Source organism: Carassius auratus, unplaced genomic scaffold (genome assembly GCF_003368295.1).
Source record: "Carassius auratus strain Wakin unplaced genomic scaffold, ASM336829v1 scaf_tig00055732, whole genome shotgun sequence".
Taxonomy (NCBI): Eukaryota; Metazoa; Chordata; class Actinopteri; order Cypriniformes; family Cyprinidae; genus Carassius; species Carassius auratus.
This window is the reverse complement of record NW_020527361.1, coordinates 1-15,132: the sequence shown is the minus strand read 5'-3', so window position 1 is coordinate 15,132 and position 15,132 is coordinate 1. Positions and strand designations below refer to the sequence as shown.

At 34.7% G+C, this 15,132-nt stretch overlaps 1 protein-coding gene across 1 annotated transcript; it reads right to left on the bottom strand.

Annotated features, from left to right (window-relative positions):
- Positions 1-369: 369 nt before the first annotated feature.
- Positions 370-14,222, bottom strand: LOC113090490 (plexin-B2-like; the record flags this gene model as incomplete). The annotated part of the gene is given in 18 exon segments (XM_026256283.1): positions 370-939; positions 1,236-1,310; positions 1,724-1,799; positions 2,250-2,314; positions 2,415-2,562; positions 3,592-3,752; positions 6,588-6,739; positions 6,818-6,902; positions 8,511-8,611; positions 8,703-8,859; positions 10,458-10,604; positions 10,876-10,942; positions 11,584-11,765; positions 12,263-12,409; positions 12,411-12,493; positions 13,894-13,969; positions 13,971-13,995; positions 14,066-14,222. Coding segments are annotated over 18 exon segments (2,009 nt in total), but the record flags the coding sequence as incomplete, so codon positions are not given.
- Between the last annotated feature and the right edge of the window lie 910 nt (positions 14,223-15,132).

Below are 15,132 nucleotides of genomic sequence, written 5' to 3'. Positions count from 1 at the left end.
TCATGACAACCTCGTTTTGCCTATGTTGATTATTTGTGGATCTACAGTCCGTACGGCTGAACTGAAACAGGTGGTTATGAAATGGACGGCCGTTTGATCGTCTAAACAGATATGTTTGGAATAACATACTAGCATACTGCAGTGCAGCACACACTAATTTGTGTCTCAACTGTTGGTTCATGTTAATAATGATAGCTGATATTAGATCACGCTGGAAATGGGAGGTCAAGATGAGTGCATTGCATTGTGGGAATAGTACTTTGTGCAGTGTGTGTTAAGGTTTGTCTGTGAAAACATACTGAACAGTGGGAAATGTGACTGCAGCTTTATGCTGCATGTTTTGGCAAATGTTACAGATACAGAAAATTCGCAGACCCTGCACATAACAGTACATACTGCAGAAATAGTATGGGGAACATGCTAGTATGCTGCTCCGAACACATCCCATGCATATCCTGCTGTCACCTTCAGCTGCTTTTGATTGGACGAGACCAGATGTGACCTCACTGTAGGCACGCCCCCTGCTCACACACACTGCAGGGTCATAGTCAGCTCCCTTTTGGTCAAAATATAGGCATCCTTTTACACACACACGCACGCACACACACACACACACACACACACACACACACAGAAGCTTTAAAAACAACTGAAACAAGGCCGTCTATTTAAAAAGTTATTTTCCTCTTATAAAGCTTTCTGCATAAAGACTGCACATTAAAAAAAATATAGAATACGTTTCTTAAAACCTTTTGTCTCTACACAAGGAAGAAATTGAACGTCTGATTATAGTGATGAGCTAAACACACACTGAGAGCGTTTGTTGGGACAGGGTTAGAGGTCAGTCACTTTGTTCTCCAGCGCTGCGGCGATCTGCTGCAGTCTCAGTGTTAACTGTTTACTCTGGGCAGCGGGATCTTCATCCAGAGACATGATGATCTACAGAGACAGACAACCACCATGAGCCTTCACCACACACACGTTATACATCCATCCTGCTGTCTATTTGATGTCTCCCCCACTCAATTTTCAATCATCTTTTAGCTGTTTATTTGAATGGTCCTGCTGTGTGACAAATTATTTCCCGCCCATATAGTCTCTCAATTAATGTCAAATCACTTGCATATTAATTATATATATAAAAAAATGCTTAAATTCTTGTATACTTGTATATGTCACTGCTGTCAGTTCTTCATGTCAGTAACCCGTGTGTGTGTGTGTGTGTGTGCACTCACCCCATCGTAGTATTTGCTGGCGTACCGGTAGAGCTGATGAAGAGCCACTTGTGTGTTCAGTTTGTCTGTGTGTTCCTGGAAAACAAACATAAATAAACCTGGACTGTGTATTTCCTGGACATTATCTCAATGAACTTCTCGTTTACATGGATATAATGTCAAAACTTGGCATTCAGCCTTTAATGTTGTGTCAGCTTTTGTAAAATCGTTCAAAAAATATGTTAATGCTATTTATCTATTATTATTAATTCATTTATATTTATTTTTACTATTTATTTAATTTTTATACACATATATGTTTTTAATTTAATTTTTAATTATTATTTTAATTATTATTATTTTTTTTTTTTAAGTCTACCAGGGTTGGGTTCTAAATTTGCACAGCTGCTTTTTGTTTTATATTACTATTTCAAAAAGAAAAAAAAAAACATGACTCAATCTGTTCATTTCCCTAAAAATCCCAGAAAGCCCATCACACACTCACTCACCCGAGACACTTCAGCCAGATGTGTGTTCATCTCCTGGTCACTGACTGACACCATCTGCCGGACTCCTTTATAGTATCTGTGCAGAAACACAATCCAAACTGCAGCTAAAAAACACAGACTTTGAACTGCTTCACATATCAGTCAGAAGGTCTCTACCGCTCTCTTAAATTGCATTTAAATAATAAAAAAAACTAAAACCAGGAGAATATACTGTTGTGTATCTAAGCATATCTTATTTCCTTACTAAAGAATCACTTTAAAAGATTGGATGCCTTTTAACTTTAGCAGACCAGTTCTACCTCAGAAATGCTCAAGGTATCTGCCTGGGAACATAAACACAACTTAGTTTCCCAGAGGACTGATAAAAACCTGTCGCTCTGACTCCCAGATATTGCATAAACCCAGTCAATCAGATCATGCTGAGAAACTTCTCGACATTTTTGTGCACAACATGCATCAGACAGTCTGTAAACCATCTGTGGGCGTTCAGCTGGAGGCTGAGACTGTGCAATACTGGAGCACTTACTCGTCTACCATCCTTTTGTAGGTGGAGATCTCCTTTGCATAGAGTAATTTGTTGCTGGGAGAATCCTGCAGGCGACACAGAGAGAGAGAGAGAGAGAGAGAGAGAAAGTCGATAAATGATGTGTTTCTGGGTTCGTTTGTCTGTGGCTGATTCTCAAACACTTACCCGGCTGAGTTTATGCTCTGTTTTTGTGCACGCGTCCATGAAGGTCTGAGCGATGACAGACAAAGAGGCGTCCACGACCTCACTCACATGCACGTCAAAAATGAAGTGAGGGTTCTTCAGTATGTTTACCCAGAAACGCAGCGGCAAACTGCGGAGAGAGGCGGATGAGTATTAAAGCAGCTGTGAATATGACATACTTCACTCTTATAGTCAAGGTTTCTAGCAACAAAACATACAGACATTTAGTAATTTTAGTTTCACACTCCCACAGCCTTGGTTCAGAAAGTAATTTTCATGTTCAATAGAAGTCAAGTACATAATATATCTGCTTACACATAATATATTTTGCAATGAAGTCAAAAATCAAAATAACCTATGGGTTTATTTCAGTGTTTTATCATCCTTTAGTCAAAAACCAGAAGTCCCATGACACACCTTTGCTGCACACCTCTTTTGAACAAACTGTATGATTTGAGGAATAGTTTATGTGAAACGTATAAATGTATAAATTTATAATAACCACAGGTTTGTTTAAATCTCTAACCCTCGGGGTGAGCAACAGCAACGCTCTCCTAGCAAACACCGCTAATTATGTATTTAGTCCATTCAGTCTTTCCTGCGGTTGGCGCATAAACTCACATTTACAAATTTACAGAGCAAATAATTCACTCAATCCGTCCCTCGATACTCACTCCATCGGAGCATGAACACGGACAGATGGATCTGGAATTTCAAACAGGTTATTAAACAGCTCTGGCTTTTGTTTCTTGTGAGCCGGTTTAAAAAAAAAAACCTCATTGAGATTCTGATTCTGGAATATATATTGCTAGTTGCATCTCTGCAGAGAAACAGTAGAGAGGGAGAAAAAAACAAAAGGTGTATAATAACAGAAGAGTTAAATGAAGCAGGGATGTAATTAAGGTGTTTGTTTGGCTGTGAGCGGGTTGCTGGAGTGATGATATTGCTCGACACATTTATTCACATCTCAGCGGCAGCTGTCAATCACGCGGCACCCGCGGCAGCACATCAGCTGGAATAAATGAATGCGGCGCTGCATTAGCATTTGCCGAACGGTCTCTCGAGAGAAGAGCAGAGACGCCGCTGTGACTAGCACAACACACACACGCACACACACACACACACACAAACACAAACACACACACACAGGCTCTCTCACCTGTTGGTCTTCCAGATGTGTATGGTTTCCTCATCTACGTTCTCGTGTCTAAGGGCTTGCTCATCCAGGAAGTCGAAAAAGTATTTCACCGCCGGCGGGACGCTGATGCCAGAACAGAGCACACTGCGAAAGAAATCATCCACGAACTGCTGCAGCGTCCCCTGAAAACACACACACACAAACACAAGGTGATTCCAGTTTAGCACTTCATTTTAAAAGTGTTGTTTAACTCACAGTTATCACTAAAATTCTCTCTAACTGCCCCGGGCTTTTGTGGGAGAAAGAATTTAATCAGAATTGATGCCATGAACCTAGGTTATTGAATATTTTATATCTTTTTATTTAAAATGTATTTATTTCTAATTATTTTCTTCTTCTTTTTTGTAATATTTTATAATAATTTCAGACAGTTTAATATAAAAACACACACACACACACGTTTGTTTTTGTGAAAAGTAATAGGCGTAATGGTTTTTATACTGTACAAACTGTATATTCTATGGCCCTACACCAACCCTACACCTAACCCTAACCCTCAGAGGAAACTTTGCATTTTTACTCTCTCAAAAAAACTCATTCTGTATGATTTATAAGTGTTTTGAAAAATGGGGACATGGGTTATGTCCTCATAAGTCACCCTCTCCTTGTAATACCTGTGTCATACCCATGTCATTATACAGAGTTGTGTCCTGATATGACACAAAAACAAGAGCACACACACACACACACACACAGACACACACACATACTGTACTCAGACACACACACACACACACACACACACACACATACTGTACTCAGACACACACACACACACACACACACACACATGTTTGTTTTTGTGAAAAGTGGGGACATCCCATAGGCGTAATGGTTTTTATACTGTACAAACGGTATATTCTATCGCCATTCACTAACCCTACCCCTAAACCTAACCCTCACAGGAAACTTGTGCATTTTTACTTTCTCAAAAAAACTCATTCTGTATGATTTATAAGTGTTTTGAAAAATGGGGACATGGGTTATGTCCTCATAAGTCACCCTCTCCTTGTAATACCTGTGTCATACCCATGTCATTATACAGAGTTGTGTCCTGATATGTCACAAAAACATGCCCACTCAGACACACATACTCAGACACACACACACACACACACACACACACACACACATACTCAGACACACACACACACACACACACTTTTGCACATTTTTATTTATGTCTTTTTACCCTGTAAACCCCCAGAGAGAATATAAATGAGAAATATAGCATATTTATCAAATAAATGCAAAATGAAAGGAATTCATATAATCAATATATCTTAATATGACTTAACTTTCAGTATAAAAAGTTAAAAATTGAAGAGCAATTAAGATATTATTTTACATTTACAACTACAACAAAAAAAAAGTGTGTGTGTCCTGAAACATAACACAGATCTTAAGAAGCAGCAGGAAACATCTGATTGTTCACACATCAGCCTGCTGGGACACTGACAGTCACACACGGCTGTTTTCACGCTGACAGGTGAAGTTACACGCTCACTTGAGCGCTTCTCATCTCCTCCACGCTGTGTTTCTGTCAGCACTGACACAATCACTTCTGTACAAGACCTGTGAAAGACTTGTGAGGTAATTAGCCTCTCTAATCGGCCAATTTACAGCGAACGGCCTCTAACACAAGGACATGTGACGAACCAATCAAACACAATCAGATTTACACCTTGTGAGTTAGAGAACATGCCAGCACTCAGAAGAGTTCTAGAGGTTTACAGTGGTTACACTAATTATACCACACGCTTCCCACATTAAACACTGCTGTAGAATGAGACTGTTCATCAGTAACATTAAGATCATAAAACATAACTGATTATGCACCATTTTTATCTTCCATCAACATGTACATAGCTACATTAATTTCTTAATCAGTGGACTTTAATTTTTTTCAAAAAGGTCATCTATTGAAATTATGTATAACACAAGATAAATGTATGTTTTTAGAGAATCAAATTTATTTTACATACTTTATACAAACTTGTGAAGAAAGTTTGTTCAATAATGTAACAATAATATATTTATATAAATTATATGTTCTTAAAAAAATAACAAATGTAACAATATGTTCATTCCAAAATATAAACAATAAACAATTTGACCGTGTCAAATAAATCAATTAAAAAAAGAACTTAAAGTTTGAAATGTCTTTTTAGTTATCAATTTGAAGAGCAATTCATTATCATTAATAAACTGATCATTTATTTCTTCATTTTTTTAAAGTGGCACTCTCAGTTGTCTATGCCAGTGGTTCCCAAACCTGTCCTGGCGTACCCCCAACACTGCACGTTTTCTTTGTCTCCCTAATTAAACACATCTGATTCAACTCATCAGCTCATTAACCCATGTGATAATGAGCTGATGAGTTGAATCAGATGTGTTTAATTAGGGAGACAAAGAAAACGTGCAGTGTTGGGGGTACGCCAGGACAGGTTTGGGAACCACTGGTCTATGCAATTCATTTTATTATTCATTCATTTTATTATTGTTTTAAAATACTTTCCCAGTTTTAATATTTCAAATTGAAAGATTTCATTTATATAATAACTGTCCCTAAAACATATTTTCTCCTTGATCCAAACAAATCTGGATGAAATCCAGTGTTATTTTATGCTAAAACAAATTTTTCCTAATATTACGAATGACATTTTGTTATGCATTTTTCTTTCTTTTTTTCTTTTAGTTTTAATTTGTTAATTTAGTTAATTTAATCTGTATTTATTGCTTTAGTTGGAGTTATTTTAATACAAATGAAACTAAAAAAATTAGAATCAATACCATGAGTATAATAAATTCATATTAAGTTATTATTTCAATTGACATATTTAGTTTCAGGTAACAAATCTCATCCCACCCTTTATGATTTACCAACAAATGATGCAATTCAAATATGATGTTCTTCTAAAGGAGCAGCTCTTTTAGTGAGAAGAGGAGCTCAGTACCTTGACGGAGAGCAGTCGGGTCAGATAGATCTCTGTGATGGCTTTGGTCATGGATTTGTCCTTTATACTGCCTCTCTTGGATTTCATCTCGTCCAGCTCATCGGCCGGTCGCACCAGGTGAAAAACTTTATCGTCCTCCAGCAGGGCGTTTCCTGTGAGTCGGGGTGAAGAGAGTGTGTGAAGGACGCTTCTGTCAGAGCGTGAGACACGGTTTACAGACTTCAACTCACTCTCTTCATGGTTATCATGATTTTGGTCGTACGACTGCTGTGTGTGCTGAACTCTGGAAAGGACCACCGTTGCATTATCACGTACCTAAAAGCACAAACACGCATAAAAGTCACTTTTAAAGGGTTAGTTCGCCGAAAAATGAAAATTATGTCATTAATAACTCACCCTCATGTCGTTCCAAACCCTTAAGACCTCCGTTCATCTTCGGAACACAGTTTAAGATATTTTAGATTTAGTCCGAGAGCTCTCAGTCCCTCCATTGAAGCTGTGTGTACGGTATACTGTCCATGTACAGAAAGGGAAGAAAAACATCATCAAAGTAGTCCATGTGACATCAGAGGGTCAGTTAGAATATTTTGAAGCATCTAAAATAAATTTTGGTCTAAAAATAACGTTCACTGCGCTGTTGACGTACGACGAACGCGCTCACAACAGACACGGAAGAGAAGACAATGCTGAATAAAGTGGTAGTTTTTGCTATTTTTGGACCAAAATGTATTTTCGATGATTCAAAATATAACTGACCCTCTGATGTCACATGGACCACTTTGATTATGTTTTTCTTACCTTTCTGGACATGGACAGCACTGTTGGGAACGTTACTTTAAAAAAGTAATTAGTTATAGTTACTCACTACTTGTTCCAAAAAGTAACTGAGTTAGTAACTGAATTACTCTATAATAAAAGTAACTCGTTACCAGGGAAAGTAACTATTTGCGTTAGTGTAAAAAAAACAAAAAAAAAAACACACAAAGTTGCTATGTGTCAAAGATTTTCTTTTTTTTTTTTTTTAGCAGTTTTCACAAGTCAGCTAAAATGAGTAGAGCAGACAGGTGTTCATACATAACTTTCGGTATTTATTGCACATCAACAGACAGCAAGAGCTTTATCCTGCACTTCAAGTATTATCTTTGTAGGAAAAGTGTTTTAGGCCTATGGCTTTGTAGATGCGTGTCACACATTGCATGTACACATTACATGCACGTTCTTGCCTTTGACCACAATGAATTTGAAGTAGTGCTTATATCTCCACCTTGAAAATGCCAACTTTTCATCGGATTGCTCCTGACTCGCCATCTCTGCTCACTGCGAATTTCTGTGTAGCTGTTGCGTGTGTGTGTGTGTGTCTGTGTGTGTGTTTTGCGCCGCTGGCGTGTGTGCCGGCATGTGTGTAAAAACACTGGCTCTGATTGGCTACCATGAAACACATGACTCTGCCTTAGCCAATCATAATCGCTTATCTCGTCATTAACCCACCTCCTCACTCGCTGTGTGAGCCAGGGGTGCGTTCAGATTACATAGTTTATTAAATCAATGCATAGTAACGCACCGCATTTAACATCCAGTAATGTTAACGGGGTTATAACGACGGGAAAAGTAATTAGTTAGATTACCGCGTTACTGAAAAAATAATGTCGTTACCTAACGCCGTTCTTTTAAACGCCGTTATTCCAAACACTGATGGACAGTATACTGTACACACAGCTTCAATGGAGGGACTGAGAGCTCTCGGACTAAATCTAAAATATCTTAAACTGTGTTCCGAAGATAAATGGAGGTCTCACGGGTTTGGAACGACATGAGGGTGAGTTATTAATAACATAATTTTTATTTTTCGGTGAACTATCCCTTTAAGAACCGAAAACGACAGTCATATCTTTAACACATTAGCATGTCATTGGATGCGCTCACGTTATAGTGTGCCAACGTATTGATCCGTCTCCATCTGCCCTCCTTCTGCGTGGTCACGTCTAGATCTGACAGGATCTGTCCCGTGGATCCGGGACGCCATTCTGAGCAAGAGACCAGAAGACGAGCGGATGAGGAAGGGCTGTGCTGGATGTGGAATCAAACGCGATTAAACGTGTGCGCTCACTCACTCACCGAGGGTGACGCTGTCTACTTTGGGTCTCTGAGAGTATGGCAGGTTTTTGTACACCTGCTCGATGATCTTCTCCTTCACCTGAGAGATGCTGTCACAGTTCAGCACCTTTACGGGGGTGATGTCCGGCCCCTCGCCCTGAACCAGCACCTGCAGCGTCTGGGGTCACACAGCAAACTCATACAAATGCTCTGAACCTCCTAGAAAACACTACTCGTTCTTGAAGGAAAAAATAAATCTGTTTCCCATCATCACCCCTTTTCTGGTAAAATAATGTGAAAATAAAGTGGATGTATATATATATATATATATATTAAATGAAGAGATAAGTAATGTTTAGTAATATTAATTGCTAAAAATGAATTTGGACAACTTCAAAGATAATTTTCTCAGTATTTAGATTTTTTTTGCTCCCTCAGATTCCAGATTTTCAAATAGTTGTATCTCGGCCAAATATTGTTCTATAACAAACCATACATCAATGAAAAGCTTATTTATTCAGCTTTCGGATGATGTATAAATCGCAATTTTGAAAAATAGACAGCTAAGTATGGTTTTGTGGTCCAGGGTCAAATATTAGGAATGCATGGATAGCACTTTCTTCCATGACAAGTACAATAACAATACTTTCATTTTTGGTGCTTCCCGATAACAAAAACAAAAAGATTTTAAGTGCATTTGTCATATAAAAGAAATATTGGGTAGAGAAACCAAAACAATATGAATCATATTATATATTAGCTGGCTTAAATTTGTTTAATGAATAGATATTGCTATATTGCATTTTTTACACTTATTATTTGCGGGATGAACGTGAGAATATTTGACAACATTTATTTACTATTTATTTATAATAAGTATATGTAATAAAACATTTATTTACTAATTATTTATAATAAATATATGTAATAAAATGTATTTATTTACTAATTATTTAAAAATAAATAAAACACTGTGAATATTATAAATATTAATAATAAATTAGAAATATAATTTAAATTATATAATACATTTATATATAAACACCACAATAATTTGATAAAATAAAATATAATTTTATGACAAAAATTGAAATAAAAATGTATTTTTATTTAATTATATTATTAGATTCCCATTATTTAGTTTTTACTTATTTAAACTATTTAAAGATATATATATATATATATATATATATATATATATATATATATATATATATATAATATTATATTATATATTTTAATAAATTATACATAGAATTAATTTATTTATATAATATACATATATATAATCATTTAGTTATATTATATTTGTAATGTATAAATTACAAATATTATATTATAAATGTTTACAATAAATTTGAAGTCAATGCATATATTTTGATATAAACATTTCAGAAATTATATTAATATGAATTTGTTTTATTACATTGTTATATTATTATTATTATTATTATTATTATTATTATTATTATTATTATATTGTTTTCAACCTTTATTAATTGAACTGTAGGAAATTGTATGAATGTGTTATCTTAAATTGAATTGAATTGAATAAATCCATAAAGAAGGTAATTCTAATCATTTAGTTGTAGCAGCACTAATTCTTCTTCTTTTTTAATTCATCAAAAAACTAAAGTGAGGAAACTCAATGGCGATTTCTTTCTGACCAAATCACATCAGGCCGTTGTTAGGACTCCTTAGTGTAGGAATTTCTAATAGAAAACATCTAAACGATCACACACACACACACACACACACACACACACACACACACACCAGCACAAAGTACTCCACGTCATCTCCGAGAAGGCCAGTGTCGTTCAGCGTGTATTTGGCTTTCTTGACCTGTGCGTCCACCGGCCCCTTCTCAATCTGGTGCTTTATGGCTCTGAAGAGTTTGTAGAGCGGCTCTCCGGCCGTGTCCTGAACAAACAGAGGCACATTAACACAGAAAAGCAGTCCTCCACCTGAGGCTCTGAAGAATCAACGGACTGAAGGGATGCATGCAGAAGAAGAACACAAAGAACCTAAAAGACCTTAACATACTCATCTAATGTCAAATTAAAGGTGTTGAAGTGTGTTTAACTTCCTGAAAGATCAAGCTTCCAGGTCAAGATTTGACTTGATCATTAAATCAAGATGCATTGAAATATTAGTGTATCTTTCTGAATGTATTCCAGGTTTAATATTTTACCTTTAGGAACTGATAGAGACAGATGGACATCCAGTTACTCAGCATCCTTTCCACTACTGTTTCAGACCTACACACACACACACACACACACACACACACACACACACACACACACACACACAATAATTCAAATTTACTAAAACAAAACTGAGTTTGAGTTAATGAAAAGCTAATAATGAATTAAATCATCAAACTGTAAACATGAATACATAATGTTATATGAAATGTATATATTATTTTTTATATAAAAAATATAACTGTAATAAAAAAATTAATTAAATAATAATAATTTATATTACAAAATAATAGTAAAAAGTCTATTGTTAGGATCAAGATTAACTATTTGTTCTCTCATTATTTTAAGGCAAGAACCGTATTACTGCAATGCATATAATAAATCAATGAATAATGTAACACTAATCTAATTAAAATATAATAAATTGAAGTTAAATAACAATAATGCATATTGAAAATGGTTTCAAAAGTAAGCTTTATTTTTTTTAAAGCAAAATGCAAGGGATGTGAGGGAACTGAAATCATCATTATTATTAATATTAATAAATACTGCACAACTAAAATAACACTGTTCCTGACCAATGTATAAAGCATATGGCTTCCAGAAGTAGCGTAAGGTCAGCCAATCAGATTGCAGGGTGCGAATTTTGAAAAATGTTTCCATTGCTGTAGAAAGACGGGATCTGATCTCACCGGCGCAGCAGCAGTTTAGGGTTCTTGCTGTGAACGTACTCCTCCATGAGCCCCAGCAGAAGCGTCCTCATGATGTCTGTGTAATACTCCAGTTTCCCGTGAAGCGCCACGGTCAGCAGAGACGCAAAATACACTTTGGCCCTGGCGTTAAAATCCGGACGGCCCTCCAGCGTTCTGATAAACTTCACACAGAGAGATCACGGTTTACAACTCGTGATTAAAAGTGTGCAGCACTCAGACTTACATCTTAAACAAGCATCTTCTTATATTCTAATGATTATTAGTTTATTACTGTCTGTATGATGGACTTGTGTGTGTGGAGGGTAATGAGTTAAACACAGGGGAGATGATTACAGGCCAGATTTAAAACACTGAGGTGTGCTTGTTTGTGCGTACACGTGTGTCATTAGATGTAAATGTTTAATTGTGTTTGTGCCATGAATACAGAAGACTTTAATGAGAGCGCAGGAGCTGATTGAGTCCTCTGGGGCTGTTTTAGAGTCGTTCTGTATAACTGAGCGAATGTCTAAATAATTAATTGTTCTGATGAGAAACCTTCCACAATTATCGTCAAATATTAATTTACTGACCTTTCCCGCTATTAACTGCACAGGATGGTTTTAAGAGTCTTTAAATGCATCATAATTACAGCCTGTGTGTGTGTGTGTGTGTTTCGTACATTGATGAGGAAAGTTTTGCTGTTGAGGAGGTTGGAGAACTGGTTCAGCGCATGGGTGACCGTGGCCCTGCGGGATTCTGGGATGTCCAGTTTGCCGGTGATCATGACGTCGTTGGCGCCGTCCTTCGAGGGCAGGAAGAAGACGCGGGTCGGTGTAGGTCTTGTAGTCCAGGAACGGGATCCGGCCCTCGCTGATGTCGTTAGTGTGGTCCTCCATTTCAATCATCAGATCTGCACAGGAAATGACACGTCCAACGTTAAACTCCACACTGCAGATCCAGGTGAACTCATCCAGACAGTTCTGAGATTGAGAATTAAAGACCAGCTCTAGATCCTGGACGTGCAGATTGTTTTCATTCGTTTGCAGCAAAACTACACTTTTTTTGGGTGAGAGAGGGTTGAACTGATACATGTTTTAATGTTTGTATATTATTAGCAAAAAAAAAAAAAAAAAAAAAAAAAATATATATATATATATATATATATATTTATTTATTTATTTGCTAATAATGTACAAACATTAATTATAAATATATTATTAATGTTTGTATATTATTATACAAACATAATAAATATATATATAATAAATATATATTCAATATATATATATATATATATATATATATATATATATTCCTATATATATATATATATATATGTTTAAAAAAAAAATTTTTTTAAAAATGACAAAATCACAAACAGAGAAAAACTTTTGGAAAAAATAACATGAACTGATGTATAAATTTTTTTAAGATGGTAGAAGGATAGATAAATAATGGATTAATTGAAAAATAAAAAGTAATAAATGAAAAATTAAAAATGTGAATGGACTAAAATATAAAAAAAGTAATAATAATTTTAAAAATATATATTTGTAAAGATGGGAAACAATAGCTTAATTATTAAATAATGGATAGACACACACACACACACACACACACACACACACACACATATATATATATAGATAGATAGTTTTTCTAAAAAAAAAATGAAATAAAAGATTACAAATTAGAAAATCACACACACACACACAAAACTGTTGGAAAAATAACATGAAACTGATGGATAAAAAAGAAAAAAAGAAAAAAGGGTAGAAGGATGATTAAATAATGGATTTATTGAAAAATAAAAAGTAATAAATCAATAAATGTGAATGGACTATAAATATATATATATATATATATATATATATATATATATATATATACATATATATATATATATATATATATATATTTGTAAAGATAGGAAAACAATAGCTTAATTAATAAATAATGGATAGATAGACAAATAAATATGTGATCTGCTAGATAACTGATAAATGAAAACTAGGTGGAAAGATATATAAACAGTAGATTAACTGATCAATTCATAAATAAATAAATAATAGGTTGCTGAATGAGGGAATAATAAATAAATAATAGATAATCAATTGATTAATTAAATTAATATGTAATCACTTAATAATGAATATGTATTAATTAATTAATTATTAATAAATAATGTATATTAAGTAATACATACATAAATAAATATTAAAGGACTGATAAGTTACAGATAAATAACAAAATAAGTAGAAAGACACAAAGGAATGACTGATGGCAGTCATCCAGCTAGTAACATGTGACCTGTGAACTCTTTCTTGCAGCGGTCACGAACACTCTCCTCCAGATTCTCCAGCTGATGCTTCACTTTCTCGTACTCCGCGCTCGGCCTGCTGGCTCTTCCTCCTACACACAGACCATCAGATCAGTTCACTCATTCACACAGACCGACAGATCAAGGGCTCTTCTCCTTCACCTGTAGCAGACCACAGAGATGGCGATGATCAGCAGCATGGGAACGAGCACCGCCGGGATGATGATGGGAAGAGGGAGATTGTACTTCCTCTCGTACCGGACTGAGCCCACCAACCACTCGCCATTGCCAAACTTAATCTGAGAGAGAGAGAGAGAGACTGTGTTAGTGTGGGATGGATAAACGAATGAAGAGATAAAAGTGTGGATGGATAAACTGATGTGTGGATGGATAGATTAATATACGAATATATGGATGATGAAAACAAAGTAATGAATAAAAAAGTGGAACGATGATTAAAGATGATAAGAAAGAAAGAAAGAAAATAATGAATACATACATAAATTAACTGAATGTATTAATGAATGAAAAAATATGTGTTGGAGGATATATCAATTTATATATAAATAAACAAATAAACAAAATGAGAATGATAAAGAAATAAACATATGTGTGGATATCAATATCAAGAATCCACATGGATCAATAAATAAATGTATAAATAAATATTCAAGCAAACAAATAAATAAGTGAATGGATGTTTAGATAAAGAGGGAAATGGACAGATGCATATATAGTTATATAAATAAACAGATAAATATAAATAGGTGGGAGAATGATGGATGGATGGAGGGATAAAAAGATGAATAAGTGGATAGACAGACAAGTGATGGAAGTGATTAATATATAAATAAAAATATCAGATTAAAAAAATCTAATATAAAAAATGTTTATTTAATAAAATTAATAAGTAACGGAAGATATTATTAGGGATTAATATATATATATATATATATATATATATATATATATATATATATATTAACACAAAATAATATTTAGAAAAAAAATAAAGAATGAAAAGAAACAAATAAATTGCGGACGGATGCATATATAAATAGGTGCAAATATTTTTTATATATTAAAAAATATATATAAATTGAATTAATTTATTAATAAATTATATAAATGATGGATGAATAAATAGATGAATAAGTGGACAGACAGATAAGTGATAGATGGACTGATTAATATTGTAATTGTATTTACACACACACACACACACACAT